Source organism: Podarcis raffonei, chromosome 11 (assembly GCF_027172205.1).
Source record: "Podarcis raffonei isolate rPodRaf1 chromosome 11, rPodRaf1.pri, whole genome shotgun sequence".
NCBI lineage: Eukaryota > Metazoa > Chordata > Lepidosauria > Squamata > Lacertidae > Podarcis > Podarcis raffonei.
This window is the reverse complement of record NC_070612.1, coordinates 2,618,181-2,640,202: the sequence shown is the minus strand read 5'-3', so window position 1 is coordinate 2,640,202 and position 22,022 is coordinate 2,618,181. Positions and strand designations below refer to the sequence as shown.

Here is a 22,022-nt window from a genome sequence, read left to right as displayed (position 1 = left end):
GCCATCCGGCCTCTGTTTAAAAAATCTCCAATGAAGGAGAGTAAAACCCCTTTTGGGGGAGTCTGTCCCACTGAGGGCCGGATTTAGGTATGATGAGGCCCTCAGCTCCTGAAGTTAATGGGGCCCTTAATTGTAAGTGATTACTCAAAACCTGCAAATGAGTCTATTTCTTTGCATTGTTTCTTGTTATGTACTGAGTTGAATAGGATCCAAAAAGCAGCAGCCTGATCGGTCCTAGAACAATAGGATTCAGAATGCAGCAGTCTGATTGGTCCTAGAACAATGCAGTAGTATGATTGGTCTGCAGGAGCCACCCAATCCAGCTCCAGGTGGAAGTGAATCTGCAACCTGATTGGCCTACAGGAGAATCCCGTAACTAGCCAATCACGTGGGGCCCATTGTGTAAATAATGTATATAAAGCAGATATTTTGGGGGAACTTCCATTCCTCACTACTATGAGCTGAATAAAGAGCATGAAATCCGCACTCGACTCCGAGTATATTTCATTTCTCTAGGTAAGCCGTAAATGGTTCCCAATCTTCCTTGAAGGATTTTTTTGTCCTTATGTCAAAGTTTTTCAGTTAGTTTTGCCATTTCGGCGTATTCCATAAGCTTTTCTTGCCATTCTTACTCGGTTGGTATTTTATCGCTTTTCCATCTTTGTGCCAATAGCATCCTTGCCGTGGATGCATAGCTGTCAAAGTTTCCCTTTTTTAAAGGGAAATGCCCTTATTCCAAATAGGATTCCTTGCAAGAAAAGGGAAAAGTTGACAGCTATGCGTGGATGTAGCATACATAAAAAGTTTTTGTTTTCCCTTTGGCAGATCTTGAGACCTAAAATTCCTAACCAAAAGGCTTAAACATTGTTTTTTCCATTTCATTATATATCATTTCCCAGTAATTTTTAACTGTTTTACAATTCCACTATTGACATTTGGCAACCTTGAATTTCCTCTCCCCCCAGGGACTCCCGTGAACCGCATCCCCATCATGGCCAAGCAGGTTCTGGACCTCTACACCCTGTACCGGCTGGTGACCGAGAAAGGGGGCCTGGTGGAAGTCATCAACAAGAAGATCTGGCGCGAGATCACCAAAGGCCTCAACCTGCCCACCTCCATCACCAGCGCTGCTTTCACCCTCCGCACGCAGTGAGTGGCTTGCTGTCCCGCAAAGAGGCGAGGGGGCTCTGGAGGTGCAAATGACTCTGAAAAGCTAGTATCGCTAAATCAAAATCCGTCCGTTTCCTTGAATTAATTAAACGGAACAGCTTTAATTGGATCTTGAACGTCTGCTTTGCATTCTATGGTGTTATTTAGCGTGTCATGAAAATCGCTGTTCTGAAGAATTCTGAATAGGGTAATAATAATAATAATAATAATAATAATAATAATTTTTTATTTATACCCCGCCCTTCCTGGTTCAGAAAACTGGGCTCAGGGCGGCTAACAACAAATTTAAAACACTTAATTGATGCTACAAAAAAACCAGCATAAAATACGGTATAAAACGTGAATAAAAATAAATTCAGAATTCAGAAATCAATTTAGGGGGAAACTCCATCCAATAAACATTAGATGATCCCCAGGGCTAGCTGGCTGAATTAGTCCTATTTGGGCCAGCGAGGAGACCAGTGGGGAGTTAGCTGTGGGATCCCAGAGCGGGTAATATTCATAAAGAGGGGAGACAGAGGGAAGGAAAGAGAATAAAAGATCAGGCTGAATTCAAATTAAAGGCCAGGCAAAATAGCTCTGTCTTAAAGGCCTTGCGGAAGGAGCTTAAATCCTGCAGGGCCCTGGTCTCCTGGGACAGAGCATTCCACCAGGTTGGAGCCACCACTGAGAAGGCCCTGTCCCTTGTGGAGGATAATCTGACTTCCTTAGTGGGCAGTGGGTGAGTTGGGGGTGAGTTTATGAAACCGAGGGGGGGGGGTTGCCTGAAGGAAGTTTGGGAACTGCTACCCTGGCACTCTAACCACTAACCCGCACTTCCTCTCTGCCTCCCTCCACATGTCAGGTACATGAAATACCTCTATCCCTACGAATGCGAGAAGCGGGCGCTCAGTTCCCCCGGCGAACTGCAGGCCGCCATTGACAGCAACCGGAGGGAAGGGAGACGGCAAGCCTTTGGGACCACGCTCTTCAACTACTCTCCGGTGGGGACGCCGGGGGTCCTGGCCTCGCCCAAGATACCGCTGCCCTCCCTCACCATCTCTGCGCACAACTGCAGCCAGATCAACCAGGTGCACACCATCAAGAAAGGTGAGGCAGTTGGGGATAACTCAGACTGAAATTCCCAGGTGTCGAAAAAGGTGATTTAATAATAATAATAATAATAATAATAATAATAATAATAATAATAATAATTTATTATTTATACCCCACCCATCTGGCTGGGTTTCCCCATCCACTCTGGGCGGCTTCCAACAGAACACTAAAATACAATAATCTATTAAACATTAAAATCTTCCCTAAACAGGGCTGCCTTCAGATGTCTTCTAAAAGTCTGGTAGTTGTTTTTCTCTTTGACATCTGGTAGGAGGGCGTTCCACAGGGCGGGTGCCACTACCGAGAAGGCCCTCAGCCTGGTTCCCTGTAACTTGGCTTCTCGCAGTGAGGGAACCACCAGAAGGCCCTCGGAGGTGGACCTCAGTGTCTGGTCAGAATGATGGGGATGGAGATGCTCCATCAGGGATACTGGGCCAAGGCCGTTTAGGGCTTTAAAGGTCAGCACCAACACTTTGAATTGTGCTCGGAAATGTGCTGGGAGCCAGTGTAGGTCTTTCAAGACCGGTGTTATGTGGTCTCAGCGGCCACTCCCAGTCACCAGTCTAGCTGCCGCATTCTGGATTAGTTGCACTTTCTGGGTCACCTTCAAAGGCAGCCCCACGTAGAGCGCATGGCAGTAGTCCAAGCAGGAGATTACTAGAGCATGCAGCACTCTGGCGAGACAGTCTGCGGGCAGGGAGGGTCTCATCCTGCGTACCAGATGGAGCTGGTAGACAGCTGCCCTGGACATAGAATTGACCTGCACCTCCATGGACAGCTGTGAGTCCAGAATGGCTCCCTGGCTGCGCACCTGGTCCTTCAGGGGCACAGTTATCCCATTCAAGACCACGGAGTCCTCCACATCTTCCCACCTCCTGTACTTCTCTCTTGTCAGGATTCAACCTCAATCTGTTAGCCGCCATCCATCCTCCAACCGTCTCCAGACACTCACACAGGACGTTCACCGCCATCACTGGTTCTGATTTGAAAGAGAGGTAGAGCTGGGTATCATCCGCATACTGATGAACACCCAGCCCAAACCCCCTGATGATCTCTCCCAGTGGCTGCATGTAGATGTTGAAAAGCATGGGGGAGAGGACAGAGCGCTAAGGCACCCCACAAGTGAGAGCCCAGGGGTCTGAACACTCATCCCCCACCACCACTTTCTGAACATAGCCCAGGAGGAAGGAGCGGAACCACTCTGGTACCCCATAATTAAATACAATATATTTCCATAGAGACTACCTTACACTGCGTTTAAAACCAAAATCGCATTTGGATAGAAACTGTTTCTCAGGCGGCTAGCCCTTGTCTTTATAACCCTGTACCTTCTTCCAGAAGGCAGAAGCTGAAAGAGATCATTTCCGGGGTGCGCGCTATCCTGCGCTATCTCTGCAGCTTTCTTAGGGCACCTGGAAGCATAGATTTGATCCAAGGTGGGAAGAGTGCACCCAATTATTCTCTCTGCAGTCTTTACAACCCTGGACAGCATTGTTTTTCCCCTGACTGTGCAGCTCCCAAACCACACACACAGACCATAAGTTAATACACTCTCAACAGTACAATGGTAAAATGCCATCAACAGGTCCTTTGAGAGATTGTTTTTCCGCAGGATTCTCAGAAAATATAACCTCTGCTGTGCTCTCTTCATCAGGTCTTTGCTGTTTTCTCCCCAGGTTAGGTAATCCTTGTATTGCAGGGGGTTCGACTCAATGCCCTTTGGGGGTCCCTCGCAATTCTTCCGCTCTGCAATTCCTCCCCCCTCTCTTTTCTCCCCTCCAGAGGAGAGCATCCTTTCCTCCGCAGTCCCAGGCCGCCTGGCCATCCCCGTCAGCTTGGCCGGGCACCATTTGGTGGCTGCGCAAGCGGCTGCGTCTCAGGCGGCCGCCCTGGAGCAGCTGCGGGAGAAGCTGGAGGGGGGCGAGCCCCCCGAGAAGAAGATGGCCCTGGTGGCCGAGGAGCAGCAGCGCCTGGTCCAGCACGCCCTCCAGCAAAACCTCCTCGCCATGGCGTCGCAGTTCCCGGTCAACATCAAGATCAACAACCGTGGAGGTGAGAGCCTTTCCTTGCGTGTTTGGGTCGCAAAGGGTGTCTGCAAACCCCTTCCCTCCACAGGGAATTCTGGGAAGTGTAGTTTTGTGCCAGGAGGATGACGTGTCTTGGGATCTCTCCCCAAACTACAGTTCCCAGGATTCTCTGGGGGCAGCGCAGCCAGACAGGGCAGTGTCCAGAGCATAGCTGTCAACTTTCAGATTTGAAAATAAGGGATCAGCAGCCTCACCTGTCCCAGGGACAGTCTACGGGATATCTAACAATCCGGGAAAGCAGCGGGAAACGGCGCTGGAATAAGGGAATTTCCCGCAAAAAAAGGGACGGTTGACAGCTATGGTCCAGGGGTGACTGGGATCTGTAGCTGTCGTCATCATCCATTGTATTACCTGCTCTCCAGCAGCACGTTCCAGGGATGGTTGCAAGGATTTGAAAAGCAGATTGCTGTCGCCAGAGCAGGCCCTGAAAATAATAATAATAATAATAATAATAATAATAATAATAATAATAATAATAATAAATAATTTTATTTATACTCCGCCCTCCCCAGCCAAGACCAGGCTCAGGGTGGCTGACACCAGGTATAAAACAACTGATTGAAATACAACTTAAAAACAAGATTAAGATACAGCATTAAAATGCACCTTCATTTCAGTAGGAACTCAAATCAAAAACTTTTTTGGGGATGAAAACGTCAAATCTTCACCAAGGCCAACTATCCAGACTGGTCCTACGTGGGCCAGAAAAAGCCAGGGAAGTCCCCAAATAGGAGTTCCATCACAGAAGGAGAAAGGAAAAAGGAAAGAGGGGGAAGGGATCAAGTTGATTCCAAGCCAAAGGCCAGGCGGAACAGCTCTGTCTTACAGGCGCTGCGGAAAGAAATCAGATCCTGCAGGGCCCTGGTCTCATGAGACAGAGCATTTCACCAGGCCAGGGCCAGTGTTGAAAAGGCCCTGGCTCTGGTTGAGGCTAATCTGACTTCCTTAGGGCCCGGGACCTCTAGGGTGTTGCTATTTATGGACCTTAAGGTCCTCCGTGGGGCAGACCGGGAGAGGCGGTCCCATAGGTACGAGGGTCCTAGGCCTGTACAGTTTTCCACACCTCTTGGGGGTCAAGGGGCAAGGCAGAGGGGGTGTGTCTTCAGCATTTGTGGAAAACTGTACAGAAACACACACCTCTGGTGTTCTACAATACCACAGCTTAGGGGCTGTGACAGAGAAGGCCCTTCTGCAAGCAAAAAAATAAAAAATACTTCGGCAGAACTACCAAGAAAGGCTTCTTTTGTTCTGATCTTGCAGTATCATAGAGTTGTAGAGTTTGAAGGGACCCCTGGACACCTAGTTCTTGAGCTGAGATTCCTCTATTGCAGCGGGTTGGACTAGATGGCCTTTGGGGGTCCCTCGCAACTCTGCAATTCTAGGATTCTTTGACTTTGGAGAAACACTTTTGCACCCCAGTGAATGTGTCTGGGTAGGAACGGGTGTGGAGAAATTAGTAAGTTAAGAAAGCAGGTGAAATTGTGCAGGAAGGGAACTTGCACACTTTATTTTGCCAGTGATTTTGATAGCGTGGAAGTGAACTGTGCTTCCGGAGAGCAGGGCCATCGCTGACAGTGCTGGGGAGGTTATTCTGGGGGTCCGTTCATCCAAGAAACAGACTCCTTTCAGCAAGGATCTGAAAAACAGAGCACACACGCTAGAATCAACTTTGCAAAAATGATTCCAAGTGTTTCTCGAGGATTCTCAGCTCCCGTTGTTAAGTTACCTTTTGCATCACACTTCAGGCCTCTTCAAAGCGCTTCATAGCCATTATTGTGCAAGGTAGATCAGTATTACCCCCATATGGTAGATGAAGCAAGATTACTTCCTTATTTACCTATATCACAAAATTTACCCACCGCTTGCTTATGGAAACCTCCTGCCCAAAGTGGTTTACACCAAAGTGGTTTACCTTGGGTTACATACGCTTCAGGTTACATACGCTTCAGGTTACACACTCCACTAACCCAGAACTAGTGCTTCAGGTTAAGAACTTTGCTTCCGGATGAGAACAGAAATCATGCTCCAGCGGCGCGGCAGCAGCAGGAGGCCTCATTAGCTAAAGTGGTGCTTCAGGTTAAGAACAGACCTCCGGAACGAATAAGTACTTAACCCGAGGTACCACTGTACCAAAAAGAAGAGTTTGGATTTGAAGAGTTTGCATTTGATATCCCGCTTTATCACTACCTTAAGGAGTCTCAAAGCGGCTAACATCCTCCTTTTCCCTTCCTGCCCCACAACAAACACTCTGTGAGGTGAGTGAGGCTGAGAGACTTCAGAGAAGTGTGACTGGCCCAAGGTCACCCAGCAGGTGCATGTGCAGGAGCAGAGATGCGAACCCGGTTCCCCAGATTACGAGACTACCGCTCTTAACCACTACACCACACTGACTCTCAAAAGACAAAACTATACAATTATCGCAGAGAAAAATGAACAACAACGATTTAAAACTTCTGAGATGAGGCAGGAACCATTCTACGTATGTGGTGGGAGTGCAAAGAGATAGTGGGATTCTGGGAAAATATCTATAACGAACTGAAAAAGATGTTTCGATTTTCATTTGGGGGAAAAACCAGAATCCTTTCTCCTAGGAATTATGTCAGAGGAAATAAAAAGAATGGTCAGAGCAATATTTATGTATGCAACTACGGCGGCAAGGTTATTGACAGCCAAAAATTGGAAAAGCAGCAGCGTCCCAACTAAAACAGACTGGTTATCTAAAATGATGGAATGCTTCCATACTGCTGAACTAACAGGGAGGATAAGAGGAGATATGGTACAAAACGTGAATAGGGAGTGGGCTATCTTTAAAGAATACATCAAAATTTATGTGGAAAAAGTAGAATTTCTGACAGATATTGAATCCAGAAAATGACGAGAGTGAAAGGAGAGTAAAGTCAAGATAGAAGAAGAAATTAAAGAAATAATGAAATGTGTTTAAGCTAGTTGGAAAAATAAAGTAGCATAACAAGAACGGCTGGAAGTCAAGTCACTTGGTGTGGGGTAGGTGTGTAGGTATGTTGATATGTACAGTATAGGTAGGTATTATATAGAGTAATGTAGGTATGTTTTTATGGATGTGGGTGGCACTGTGGGTTAAACCACAGAGCCTAGGACTTGCTGATCAGAAGGTCGGCGGTTCGAATTCCCGCGACGGGGTGAGCTCCTGTTGCTCGGTCCCTGCTCCTGCCAACCTAGCAGTTCGAAAGCACGTCAAAGTGCAAGGAGATAAATAGGTACCGCTCCGGTGGGAAGGTAAACGGCATTTCCCTGCGCTGCTGGCCACATGACCTGGAAGCTGTATGCTGGCTCCCTCGCGAATAAAGCGAGATGAGCGCCGCAACCTCAGAGTTGTCAGCGACTGGACCTAATGGTCAGGGGCCCCTTTACCTTTACCTAGGTATGTTTTATGTCATGAAAATAAGGTAGTGTGTTATGTATGTGTATTGTGTAAATGTATATGTTTTATATGTTAATTAAAAAAATAAGGGGGAAAAACTTCTGAGATGGGTGAGTAAGGCTGACTTAGTGGCAGAGGTGAGATTTGAACCCAAGGCTTCCTGGTTTGCAGAAGAGTCTTTGAGCCGCTTTGCTGCAGGGACTTGAGCTGTGAGCTGCCGGCCCGTCTCACTTTGATGAGCAGCCGCCAATCAAACAACGGGCTTGGGTTGTGCAAAGTTGTGCAGGGCTGGCTCTGGGCTCCATCTTCCCCGCCTCTCCCTCCCGAAATCCCTCTATCGGCATTTTCTTCTCCCCTTCCAGATGACAGACAGGAGGCTGCATTGAACCTGTCCAGCAATGGCATTAGCAGTATCAACATGTCAATAGAAATAAATGGAGTTGTCTACACAGGTAAATAGAAAGGGGGGGCTGCTTCACCCGTGTAATTGCAGCTGGGAAATCCAATAAGTTATAGCTGCGGCCCGGCTGACGACCTTTCCCTCCGACCCTGATGTCTTTGCTACGATAAAATCCATCATCGTGAAATCGTGGGGCCTGCGGTGTGCAAGAGACTGTCCTTTGCCCAGGTAGGGGCAAGAATGCATGCGAGGAATGCCAGGCACCCGGCTGGCAATTTTGGACAGGTTGTACCTGAATGTCCCTCAGATTCGGGTGCCCTGGCATGTTACGCTCACTTGGGGTCCTCCTGCACTCGCCTGCTTGTCTGGCCTCTCCGGCAGAAACCTGCCTTTCTCCGTTTTGTAAATAATACGAAAAGTCAAGTTTCTAGCCCTTATGGCTTGCAGAGACTGAGCTGAGGACGAGGGCAGTGCAGGAGCCTTCTGGGCAGTGACTGGGCACCAATGTGTCCTAGATTTGCTATTTACCTGTCTGCTTTTCAGCTGTGATCTCTTAGGTAGAAGCCTAATGTCGGCAGATTCAGGCAGATAAATGATTTTAAGTGATATCAAACAAACTCAAGAGCAGGGCTGAAACGCTACCTTGAGTTTACAAAAAAGGTATGAAAACCTCAATGACAAGTTTTAAACATAGCCCTATTTAAGAGAACATTATAAACCTTAAATGATTTTAAATGATTTCCAGCAAACTCCAAACATTTTAGCCCTGCTCTTGAGTTAGTTTGATATCACTTAAAATCATTTAAGGTTTATAATTTCTTTATTTCCTTCTGAGGAAACGGATTAGTTCACTGAAACGAGTTTTGTAGCTGGCATCTCGTTAAGTCTTTTTTGAATTCTAGGTTAATCTTTCCTTAATTTTTTTTATTTTTGTTATTTAATTCAATTCTGTAGTCGATTATTTCTCGTTTCAGGGATTTTGTTTTGTGTAAGGACCTCCTCTGCGGCAGATGGGAACCGCTGTAACCTTGGCCTCTCTTCTCCCGACAGGTGTGCTGTTTGCCCGGAGGTCTGGCGTCGCCGGCAGCACCCCGAGTGCCCACAGCCACAGCAGCCCCGTGACCTCGCAGAGCCAGCTGCTGTCCACGGCGCCACGGGGCCACACTCCGGCCAGCACTTCGCCGTGAGGGGAGACGTCCCGAGAGCCTCCTGCCTCCACCCCTCGACCTGGCGACCTTGGGCGGCAGAGACAACGCCACAGTTGCCCTGTGCCAGGGCCCAGCAGAGGGCAGCCAGGGTTGCGGCTGAGTGGGGCTGGGTGCTGCAGCCCCCTCCTTACCTGGGGGGTGGGATTTCTGGGCAGGATGGAACGAGACGCTTGAGCAGAGAGCTTTGGAGAGGACTTGAGGGGACTTGGAGAAGGAGGAGGAGGTTGGGGAGACCTCGAGGCCGGACTCTGGACTCTGGAGAAGACTCAGCGGCGGGTACGGGTGCTTCCTGCATCCGCTCCCCTCCCCTGTCAAACACGCACAGTTGTATACCCAGCACAAGCATGCTGTTCGCACACACAACACCTCACATCTTCGACAGGACATCGCTCAGGGCTGGGCAGCCCTTGTGAGACTGAGGCCTCGCTCTCGCCTGCCCCATGCCAGGCTGGGCGATGCCAGGGGCAGAGGTGGGTGGGGCCTCAGCACTGGCAGGTGTCATTCCAGGCACACAGGTGCCAGAGGTCTCTGCGCCCACGTGCGGGCGAGCAAAGAGGCATCGCCAGGCACTCAAGGAGGGCATGGAGCAAAACTGGCAAGGAGAGAGTCTCAGGGGCCAGGGAGAGAGGCCCGAAAGGGTGGATTTGGCCCCCTCACCCCGGACATTCTCTCTCTCACACACAGTGGCCCTCCTCTCCCTTCCGTTGACGGGGTCTCTTGCCCTTTCCAAACCACAACTGTGGGGCATCGAAAGCACTTGGGGGAGATGTGAGGTGCGCAGAACCCCAAGCCTGGCGTTGAGTTTAGCGATAGCAAGAAGGGAAGGGGGTGGATGTGGGAGAGGAAGCCAAAGGGATGGAGGCCGAGGTGGCAGGAGAAGGTGGCATGGAATCAAAGAACGGGCAGGCGAGGCGGGTGATGGAAATGGAGCATTTCAGGAATAAGACAGCAGCTTCCAGGGTTGGGGCTGTAGATGAGTTGCACTTGATTGTAGAAATTGCTTTTTCTCGCACCCAGCCGCTGTGGTACCCAACGCCTCCCCAAACGCTGTACCCTTTGCAAGGTGCCTTGGCGATGCCCGCTGGTCACTTCCATCCCTTCCCCTCCTTGCTTCGCCAACCCAACACGGGTGCCTCTCCTTTCCCCTGGTGCAACACGCCCTCCGTCGGGGAGCAAGCGCACACGGGTGACAGATAGCTGACCTTGGCGCACTTTCCTCGTTGCCACCCTTGGGGAGCCGGTTGGGGACAGGCTGGGTTTGCCTCTCCCCCTGGTTAGGCTGCCATCGGGGGTGGGGAGCAGGGGTGGGTCGGGTTGGGGGGGCAATCCTTTGGAATCACTGGAGGGGTGGGGGGTCCGGGTGGGGTGTCGGGGAATCTCTTTTTGCGACCATGCAAGGTTTATAGAGACGTACCAAAGAAGGGATCAAGTTCATCTACCTCATGTTCTTTTGCAAAAATGTGCCAACGGGGGGGAAGTGGGGGGGGGGTTGGGGAGAGGCAGGCCAGACAAGCTGGTGACTCAGCCTGCTTCCGCTGCCGCTGATTCTGCAGCCGACGGGAGCTTGGCTTTTGGTTTGTTTTGAAACAATCCTGTGCTTTTGACCAAAGAAACTCTCCTCTTCCCTGCTGAGCCACTTGCTGCACGAGATTTCATCTTCCCAGGCGGACGCTGCCTCCGGAAAAGGACATTTCAGGACTCTCTGGGAAATGCGGACATCGGCAGAGGACGGGACTGCGGGTGGCGTGACTGTTTTTAAGCTCTTCTACCAAAGATGGGATGCATTTGGGCACTTGGTTCTTCCGCCGTGGGAATGGAGGTGGCCTGCGAGCTCTCTTGTCTCTCGTTTTCTGTCCTCCTTTTCCTGGCAGCTCCAGACAACCCCTTTGCTCTTTGTGTCTAGGTGGTGCTTTCCCGACCCTTCCTGCTGCTACCGCTCCCTCCTGCTTCCCCCGCTCTCCCTTTCCCCCTTCCTTGTCTGTTTTTGGAGTCGATCCAGCGCACTGAGTCGGGAGCTGGGTCCTGGCGCTCAGGGGAATGAATGCAAGTACTGATGAGATGGAAATAAAAGCAGAAATACTTTTAAAAGATGCATCGGAGACGAGTGATGTTTCACAGCAACAACCGCGCCCTACTCCCCGGTTGCTCTGAGGGTCGCCCCCTCTCGGCCTGATCCCTTAAACTGTTGGGTGATCAAGAACCGAGAACCTGTAACCTTTGACCAGCAAAGGAGGTTCTCTACTGCCCAGCCCATGTTCAATCAATAAAAACATAAATGCTTATAATACCGTTTATTGATAGAATGTGTCCCAACATTTCATGCCTGGGCACCTTGAGGCAGCTCAGAGTCAGGTAGCCACCGAACCTTAATGATGGGATGGAACAGGAGAGCACTTGGAAATAAAAAGGGGAGATATAAACAGCAGTGGAACTGCAGGATCCAGCCCATGCTAGAAAAACGAGTCTTTCTGCACATTGGCTATCACACACACTATGGAATTGGCCCCCACAAAGACATGCGCTTGGGTGACTTTGAAAGAGTCTGTGGTGTAACAGAGTGTCAGACTAGGAACTGGGAGACCAGGATTCGAATATGGAGCTCACTAGGCCAGCCACAGTCTCTCAGCCAAGCCTACCTCACAGGGTTGTTGTTGTGGAGATTAGAGGAGGAAGAGGAGAACTGCTTGTGCCATCTTGAGCTTGGAGGAAAGGTGGACTTTACATGTGGTTTTAAAAAAGGGCTTGAGACAAATTCGTGGAGGCAGCCAAGGCTACTGGCCACAATGGATTTGCCCCCTTTCTTAGTGCCTGCTAGACTATCACAATTAAATGAATGCAAAGAGAAACACAATGATACTTCCACACCATTGTCCTGGGATGTCATTTTCATTTATGGGTTTCCCCGTCTTGTCTTTAGCATCAGAGGTGATTTACAGCAATACCATTACCCCTTCCACGGCAAGTAAACAGAAAGAATACTATTTCTCTGTGTTTCGGAGGTGGTGGCATTAAGATCACCATGAGACTTTGGCCGCAATTCAATTCCAGGGCGGGGGGCAATCCAGAAAAAGGGCCCCTCTCCTTTTTATATTGTGCGTTCCTGATTATTTGTGCTCGTGATGGTATCAGGGCTGTTCTACACAATCCCCCCTTCCATTCTGTTTGCCCCTGCAAAATTTCAGAGTGGGGGGAAAACTCATTGCCAAGTGCAAAAGCGTTTCTCTGGGCAGCAATAATGCAACAAATTGGGGGAGAACCACAATGAAAACAGACTGGTGTGTGGATGGCTCAGTGTAAACCCACCACAAATACACAACGGTTGCATGGATGACATCTTGCACAATACACTTGCAATAAAACGCTGGTCTCTTCTGTTTGTCTTGCTGCCTTTCCCCACAGATTTAGGGTCTGTTCACATTGGCAGCTTGGAATCACAGAATTGTAGAGTTGGAAGGGACGCTGAGGAGCATCTAGTCCACCCCCCCCCCGGAAAGGCAGGAATATGCAGCTGTCCCTTGCGAGGATCGAACCTGCAACCTTGGCGTTATCAACTGAGCTATTGCTGGAAGGTTCCTCTGATCAGGGTCAAACTAGACATTCTGAGAACTCAACAACAACACCACACCTGGCCTATAAGTATTCAAACAACAAACATACTAAGGCAAATCCCGTGATTGATCCATGTACAGTGGTACCTCGGGTTACAGACGCTTCAGGTTACAGACGCTTCAGGTTACAGACTCCGCTAACCCAGAAATAGTACCTCGGGTTAAGAACTTTGCTTCAGGATGAGAACAGAAATCGCGCAGCACAGCAACAGCAGGAGGCCCCATTAGCTAAAGTGGTGCTCCAGGTTAAGAACTGTTTCAGGTTAAGAACAGACCTCCAGAACGAATTAAGTTCTTAACCTGAGGTACCACTGTATACGGCTTTGTGTTTCCAACTCAAGACCCATTGAAGAACATCTCCTCCAGTTCAAGCTTTGAAAAACAGCTTTGGAAAACTTTTTCATATTCTCCAGTGTGCTACCCTTGCCGTTGTGGCGGCACAGGGTTGCCGTTCCGTGATTGGACTTAAGCTACTTGTTGAACGGTTCATTTACCCAGTCTGTATAACGTCTATTGCACATGTAACTTGCTAAGATAGAGTTGTACATTTATCCACTCCATACTTACAGTATCTCCAGGCTTGGTTTTGCACGTGGCACCTTAGTATGTTTGTGGTTTGAATGGTTACTAGTCTATCTCTATTCTAGCTATTATTCTAGTAAATTTGGTTTTATACTTATAAGCCAGTTTCTGGTGGTGTTGTATTATTATTATTGTCACCACATTTGAAACTTTGTGTATATATTCTGAGAAATCATACAAGATTTGGCTCTCTTGGTGTGACGCTGCTCTAGAATCACAGATGGGTGACCACACTTACTGCTCTATATACCGACTCTCATACATTCTGCATCTTGGGAAGAAGGGGAAAGCTGCCTTATGGGGGGGGGCAGCCCATTGTTTCACCAAGCTCAGTATTGTTGACACTGACTCTCCAGGGCAAGGGTAGGCAACCTAAGGCCCGGGGGCCGGATGCGGCCCATTCGCCTTCTAAATACGTCCTGTGGACAGTCCAGGAATCAGCATGTTTTTACCGTATTTTTCGCTCTATAAGACACACTTTTTCCCCTTCAAAAATTAAGGGGAAATGTGTATGCATCTTATGGAGCGAATGCAGGCTCCTTGGCTTCAGCGATAGCAACGCAAAGCCTCCGAAGTGCAGAGGGAGCGCTCCCCCCACGCTCCGGAGGCTTCGCGTTGCTTTCGCTGAAGCCCCCGAAGCTCAGGGAACTCCCGCTGCGCTCTGGGGGCTTCAGGCAGCTATCCGCAAGCCTTCGGAGCGCAGCAGGAGTTCCCGCTGCGCTCCGAAGGCTTACAGATAGCCGCCTGAAGCCTGGAGAGTGAGAGGGGTCAGTGCACACCAATCCCTCTTGCTCTCCTGGCTTCGCTTCGCTGGAGAGGCGCTGCACAGTTTTCCCTCTCTTCGCAGCGCCCCTTCAGCGAAGCGGGAGGAGAAATGGAAGGGGCTCCGTTTCTCCTGCCGCTTTGCTGAAGGGGCGCTGAGCAGAGAGGGGGAGAATTTTCTTTTCCTGTTCTCCCCCTCTAAAACAAGGTGCATCCTATGGTCTGGTGCATCCTATAGAGTGAAAAATACGGGACATGAGTAGAATATGTCCTTTTATTAAAAATGCATCTCTGGGTTATTTGTGGGGCATAGGAATTCGTTCATTTTTTCCTTTCAAAATATAGTCTGGCCCCCCACAAGGTCTGAGGGACAGTGGACCGGCCCCCTGCTGAAAAAGTTTGCTGACCCCTGCTCCAGGGTTTCAGAAAGAGTTCTCCCCCCCGCAACCGTACTTGGAGATGCAAGTGGGATTTGAACTTGGGACTCTGAAACTGTTTGTAGTCATTTAGTCGTGTCCGACTCTTCGTGACCCCCTGGAACAGAGCACGCCAGGCCCTCCTGTCTTCCACTGCCTCTCACAGTTTCGTCAAACTCATGCTGGTAGCTTCGAGAACACTGTCCAACCATCTCGTCCTCTGTCGTCCCCTTCTCCTTGTGCCCTCCATCTTTCCCAACATCAGGGTCTTTTCCAGGGAGTCTTCTCCTCTCATGAGGTGGCCAAAGTCTTGGAGCCTCAGCTTCAGGACCTGTCCTTCCAGTGAGCACTCAGGGCTGATTTCCTTCAGAATGGATAGGTTTGGTCTTCTTGCAGTCCATGGGACTCTCAAGAGTCTCCTCCAGCACCATAGTTCAAAAGCATCCATTCTTTGGCAATCAGCCTTCTTGATGGTCCAGCTCTCACTTCCATACATCACTACTGGGAAAACCATAGCTTTAACTATACGGACCTTTGTCGACAAGGTGATGTCTCTGCTTTTTAAGATGCTGCTCTGAAACTGAGCTGTGTCTAATAATACAAATTTTATTATTCGTACCCCACCCATCTGACTGGGTTGCCCCAGCCATTCTGGGTGGCTTGCAACAAAAATAGATGGGCATAATAAAACATCAAACTTTTTTTTTTAAAAAAAACAACAACCCTGGGACTGCTGCTTACTGTACTGACTGCTGCTTACTGTACTGCCTTGCAGCTGGGAGCATTGCTAAGCACAGGCAATCAGAGATGAGCAAGTGTTTGCTTTTAAAATAAACCAGGAGATAATAATAAATTTTTATTTGTACCCCACCCTTCCCGGTTCAGAAAACCGGGCTCAAGGCAGCTAACAACAAATTTAAAACACTTAACTGATGCAACAGAAACCAGCATAAAATACAGTATAAAACGTGAATAACAATAAATGCAGAAATCAGAAATCAATTCGGGGGGAAATCCATCCAATAAACATTAGATGATCACCAGGGCTAGCTGGCTAAATTAGTCCTATTTGGGCCAGCGAGGAGACCAGGGGAGAATTAGCTGTGGGATCCCAGAGCGGGTAATCTTCATAAAAAGGGGAGAGGGAGGAAAGGAAGGGGAATAAAAGATCAGGCGAAGTTCAAATTGAGTTACCTGCCTCCTCTCTGGTCTGCCCCTCACCTTGTTCCAGCTGCGTTTCTCTGTGCTGGGCCAAAAGAAGAGTCCTGCTCACTTTTTAGGGGTGGGGGCAGAAGTGCAGAAGCCCAGGCCTCCATTTCTCAAGTGGGAAAGCTCTGAAAGTGGGGAGTCGGTGCATTGAAGCCGTACCATACGATGAAAGGGCAGCAGAGGCAGATTGCCCCATTTAGGGCCAGCCGTGGTGTTATCGAAAGGGGGCCAGGAGCTGAGGAGTGTCAGTGTCAGCAGCAACCCCCCAAGTTTCCTCTCGAGCCACCCCCGTCCTCCGAGACAGGCAGCCTGCTGACAGCAGATCTTGCCTATCGCTTTGTGGTCCGCTCATCTCGCTTCATCACCTTCCATCATGTCCCTGGCAGCACTGCTGGGAACAAAGGGTGCAGCCTTAGAGACAGCCGGACCATTAGTCCACCTTTTATTAATTAATTTTATTAATTTTAATTAATTAATTAATTATGATTTTACTATTTATATCCCACCCATCTGACTGGGGTGGAATCTAGACACGTATTATTATTTTTTTTAAAAAATGCAATGAAATTGCTTTTTAAAAAAAGTTTTTAAAAATATATATTGAATTTGCCATAAGCTCACTATCGCCCTCTAGTGTCACATTTGTATAATGACTTAAAACATAACAATCATATTATAATTATGACAATATTCTCCCAACAGAGTATTAAAAACACGATAAAAGATCAAACATTAAAAACTTCCCGAATAAGGGCTGCCTTCAGGTGTCTTCTAAAAGCTAGATAGTTGTTTATTTCCTTGACATCTGACGGGAGGGCGTTCCACAGGGCAGGCGCCACTACTGAGAAGGCCCTCTGCCTGGTTCCCTATAACCTCACTTCTTGCAGGGAGGGAACCGCAAGAAGGCCCTCGGAGCTGGACCTCCATGTCTGGGCTGAACGATGGGGGTGGAGAAGCTCCTTCAGGTATACTGGACCGAGACCATTTCGGGCTTTCAAGGTCAGCACCAACACTTTGAATTGTGCTCGGAAACATACTGGGAGCCAATGTAGGTCTTTCAGGACCGGTGTTATATGGTCTTGGCAGCCACGTTATATTTGCAGCTGTACAGCTGAGTCCTTGGTTGCCCCAGCCACTCTGGGTGGCTTGCAGTGTATATAAGAACAAAATAAAATATCAAACATTAAAAAGGCTTTCCTATCCAGCCACAGTCCTTGAAAACACTCACTCAACGCAATATTTTTACCGTATGTGTAGAGCCCTCCATGCATCTCACCTGGAGCTCTTTTTTCACTCTAGCGGTCAGTTGTTGTTGTTGTTTAGTTGTTTAGTCGTGTCCGCCTCTTCGTGACCCCATGGACCAGAGCACACCAGGCACTCCTGTCTTCCACTGCCTCCCGCAGTTTGGTTAAACTCATGCTGGTAGCTTCTATGACACTGTCCCACCATCTGGTCCTCTGTCGTCCCCTTCTCCTTGTGCCCTCCATCTTTCCCAACATCAGGGTCTTTCCCAGGGAGTCTTCTCTTCTCCTGAGGTGGCCAAAGTCTTGGAGCCTCAGCTTCAGGATCTGTCCTTCCAGTGAGCACTCAGGGCTGATTTCCTTCAGAATGGAGAGGTTTGATCTTCTTGCAGTCCATGGGACTCTCAAGAGTCTCCTCCAGCACCAGAATTCAAAAGCATCAATTCTTTGGCGATCAGCGGTCAGTTAGGTTCCCCCATAATGGCTTCTTACCCATTTTTTGTGTGGTCAGGCAGCCCTCTTACGTACATGGTGCTGGCCTTACTGATAATAAGTTTTGCAGAATTTCTACCTGAAAGCTTCCCACCTGTCTTACACGCAGAGAAGTGAGGGGAGGAAGCAGGGTCAGGGACCAGAAGGAGAGAGAGGTTTGCCAAACCTCTGTAGGAAGGATGGATGGCGGCTAACAGATTGAGGTTGAATCCTGACAAGACAGAAGTACTGTTTTTAGGGGACAGGCGGTAGGCGGGTGGGGGGACGACTCCCTGGTCCTGAATGGGGTAACTGTGCCCCTGAAGGACCAGGTGCGCAGCCAGGGAGTCATTCTGGACTCACAGCTGTCCATGGAGGCGCAGGTCAATTCTGTGTCCAGAGCAGCTGTCTACCAGCTCCATCTGGTACACAGGATGAGACCCTATCTGCCCACGGACTGTCTGGCCAGAGTGGTGCATGCTCTAGTTATGTCCCGCTTGGAGTACTGCAACGCGCTCTACGTGGGGCTCCCTTTGAAGGTGACCCAGAAACTACAACTAATCCAGAATGCGGCAGCTAGACTGGTGACTGGGAGCGACCGCCGAGACCACATAACACCGGTCTTGAAAGACCTACATTGGCTCCCAGTACGTTTCCGAGCACAATTCAAAGTGTTGGTGCTGACCTTTAAAGCCCTAAATGGCCTTGGTCCAGTATCTGAAGGAGCGTCTCCACCCCCATTGTTCTACCCGGACACCGAGGTCCATCACCGAGGGCCTTCTGCTCGTTCCCTCGCTACGAGAAGCCAAGTTACAGGGAATCAGGCAGCAGGCCTTCTCGGTAGTGGCGCCCGCCCTGTGGAATGCCCTCCCACCAGATGTCAAAGAGAAAAACAACTACCAGACTTTTAGAAGACATCTGAAGGCAGCCCTGTTTAGGGAAGCTTTTAATGTTTAATAGATTATTGTATTTTAATATTCTGTTGGAAGCCGCCCAGAGTGGCAAGGAGAGACCCAGCCAGATGGGCGGGGTATAAATAACAAATTATTATTATTATTATTATTATTATTATTATTATTATTATTATTATTATTATCAGGCCATGCTCCAATGTTTCATGATCAGCAGCATTGAGGCCTGCAAGGTGGCTGTGTCAGGAGGGTGCAGCAGGTCAAGTCAATTCGAAGCAATCAATTGGGGAGCTGTGAGCAAGGATAGAAGTGCAACGTCTGTGCATTTGCCTGGTTCATAGCTTTTTTTAAAAAAATATTTTTTATTAAGGATTTTCTTGTTTTACAGAAGTGTAGTGCCTCGTATTTTTTCTTCTTCTTCCATGTAACATTTTTACAAATCCATTTCATTTGTTGAGGCATTAGGGGGAGAAGAAAAAAGAAAGAAAAAAGAAAGGGGGGTGGAGAGAGGGAAGATGGATGGGGGTGGGGTCGGGTGGCGGTGTTTCTATTATGTTTAATGTATGTAGAGTTTGGTGTTAGCGTTGCTTGTGTTGTTCACTTGTGTTCCTTTGGTGGTGAGAGAGGTTGGGGTTGGCCTAGGGTGTGATTGTTTGCTTGTGATTGGCTGTGGTGATCTTTGTTTTCGTGTGTGAGTGAGGTGGGTGTGTGTTTTGGATACGGTTAGCCATATTGATTTGTATGCTGTCGGTGGATTATTATCATTGTCCTGTTGGGTTGTGTATGTGATAAAGGGGAGCCATACCGGGGTGAAGGCGTCTTCTTCTGTTTGTCCCCGTGTCTCAGGGCCTGGTTCATAGCTAACCTGGCGGAGGTCCAAGAAACCCAGGCTAACCTGGTCCTGGCTAATAATAGCCCACTTGACAGGATGCGGCCGAAAAGCGGAAAGTGACCAGCAGCTCAGTTTGCATAGCCTTTCCTGGCTGCTGGTTCACGGGGTCTTGTCCATGTCCTGATTTATTGAGTGAGTCAACTCTCAGTCAATAAGAGCTGCTTGGGCTAGTAGATTGTAATATTGGAAGATGAGGGATTGGAGAAAGGAGGGAAGGAAAGATTTGGTGAATCTGGCTATCTCCTGAGCCAGGAGTGAGGAGTTCACAGAGGAAGCATTTACTAACCAGTAATCTTCTGTAAATCTCTGGTCCCGCAGGTTTCAAATCCATCCTGTCATTTTGTCCAATTCTGCATAGTCCATTAATTTTATCTGCCATTCTTCTTTCGCATCATCATCATCATCATCATCTGGGGTGCAAGGCTGGGCAGTGTGTATGGAGCTCCTGGGCTGCTCAGATGTCAAGACCCTCCATCCTGGTCTCACTGATGGGTCCGAAGGGAAGCAAATCAATACAGCAGACCCCCAAATGTTTGGGGAACCTCCGGGCTTAGGCAAAACAGAAAAAAAGGAAGGGGAGCGAGGGGCATTTTTATGCACAAATGCATATGATAGCCATATGATAGGGGCGATATGATAGCCATGTTCAAATATATAAAAGGATGTACATAGAGGAGGGAGAAAGGTTGTTTTCTGCTGCTCCAGAGAAGCGGACACAGAGCAATGGTTCCAAACTACAAGAAAGAAGATTCCACCTAAACATTAGGAAGAACTTCCTGACAGTAAGAGCTGTCGGACAGTGGAATTTGCTGCCAAGGAGTGTGGTGGAGTCTCCTTCTTTGGAGGTCTTTAAGCAGAGGCTTGACAACCATATGTCAGGAGTGCTCTGATGGTGTTTCCTGCTTGGCAGGGGGTTGGACTCGATGGCCCTTGTGGTCTCTTCCAACTCTTCTATGATTCTATGATTCTATGATAATGTATCCCGTGATCTGCACTTCTCCATGTGTGAGTGAGACAGGCGCTCACATCTGCCTGGGAAAAATATCTCCCTTTTACAAGTACTGGGTTGATCTTTTAAACCAGAGATGGGGACCCTCCAGGTGCTTTTGGGGTCTCACCTGCCCCAGTCAACACGGCCAACGGCCAAACGCGAGGCAGAAACAGTTGCAAGCTTTAAAGTTGGTAAGAACACTGCCAAGGAAATTGAAAAACATCTTTATGTACGCGACAAAGGCGGCAAGAGTCTTAATAGCACAAGGATGGAAGAACGAAGAAATCTCGACCAAAGAACTGTGGCAAGAGAAACTGATGGACTATGCGGAATTGGCGAAACTGACACATAAAACTACGTGATAAGGACAACTGTGACTTTAAAGAAAAATGGGAACCTTTCGCAAAGTACTTAAAGAAACAACAAAATGAATTGGACTCCTTGGCAGGTTTTGAATAAATACTCAGAAACTTTTTATTGGTAACATATAGATAGATAAATTAAGGATCTTTACAATTTTATAATATGCAGAGAATAACATGTGCGGAAAAACCAGAGAGAGGAGCTGAGGGAAGTCTGGGGTTCGGGGGTGGGGCGGGAGGGTGGGTTTTTCTTTCTTGGGGAGGGGGGAGGGGAAAATGGGGAGGAAAAATGAGGATGGTGTGTTTTTGATGAATTGTTATGTTGAAATTTCTAATAAAAAATATTTAAAAAAATTAAAGTTGGTAAGAACACGAGACTCTTGATCTCAAGGTTGTGGGTTTGAGCCCCATTTGTGGGGAAAAGATTCCTGCATTGCAGAGGGTTGGACAAGATGACCCTTGTGGTCTCTTCAAATCCATAGATTCTATGAATCGAAGACCTATCTATTTAAGCATGCATTTCCGGCCTCATAAGATTCTCCACATTGTTCTGTTTTATTATTTACTGATATTTAACTGCATAAAACTGATAGCTTCTCTGTTTTTACTGATGTGTTTTTGGTTTAAATGCTGCATATACATTTCTTTTTCCTTTTCCTAATTATCTTACTGCGTTTTACTTATACTGCTTAGGGATTTTGAATATTAAGCGGTATATAAATGTTACTGACGATCATGGTGATGGTGATGTCTTGCCCATCAGTGCAGAATGATTGGAGGACGTGCTATTAACTGGTGAGAAAAGCACTCTGCACTTGGCTCAGAAACATGCTGGGGGGGGGCTCTGCTGGGTGACACCCCCTCCAGCTCCGCTTAAGTTCTGCTGTTTGTGCCTGATGCGCAATGATTTTGTTTGAGAGGAGGAGGAAGGAAAAAAGATGACTTAATTAAAGGCTGAGCAGTTGTTTTAATTAGGACTAACAGAGATTTGTAGCCTTGGCGATAAATGCACGAGGGTGTTTTCTTGCCACAATTTGCAGCTAATGGACTTATTATTGGGTTGCAGGAGAGGACTCATTAACACCAAGAATAAACACAAACGAATTGGCGAAAAAACCCACCAACCCACCATTTTGCCCTGTCAGGTTCTGATGGATAAGCCTGCGATGTGGGCCAGGGAGGGGGCAGGAACAGACCCCCTTTTTCGCTGCAGTGTT

The 22,022-nt window shown here is 48.3% G+C and overlaps 2 protein-coding genes across 2 annotated transcripts in view; one reads left to right on the top strand and one right to left on the bottom strand.

The window, feature by feature from the left end:
* Positions 1-9,763, top strand: part of ARID3C (AT-rich interaction domain 3C) — a 113,521-nt gene extending 103,758 nt beyond the window's left edge. The window contains exons 4-8 of the mRNA XM_053408666.1: positions 966-1,149; positions 2,015-2,259; positions 4,048-4,317; positions 8,115-8,204; positions 9,203-9,763. Coding sequence (XP_053264641.1) covers positions 966-1,149; positions 2,015-2,259; positions 4,048-4,317; positions 8,115-8,204; positions 9,203-9,339 — 926 coding nt within the window. The 3' untranslated portion in view covers positions 9,340-9,763. The remainder of the gene's footprint in view (positions 1-965; positions 1,150-2,014; positions 2,260-4,047; positions 4,318-8,114; positions 8,205-9,202) is intronic.
* RPP25L (ribonuclease P/MRP subunit p25 like) overlaps positions 1-9,786 on the bottom strand; it is a 190,466-nt gene extending 180,680 nt beyond the window's left edge. Inside the window, exon 1 of the mRNA XM_053408670.1 lies at positions 9,781-9,786. The gene's annotated coding sequence lies outside the window, so the exon portion shown is untranslated. The remainder of the gene's footprint in view (positions 1-9,780) is intronic.
* Positions 9,787-22,022: the final 12,236 nt, after the last annotated feature.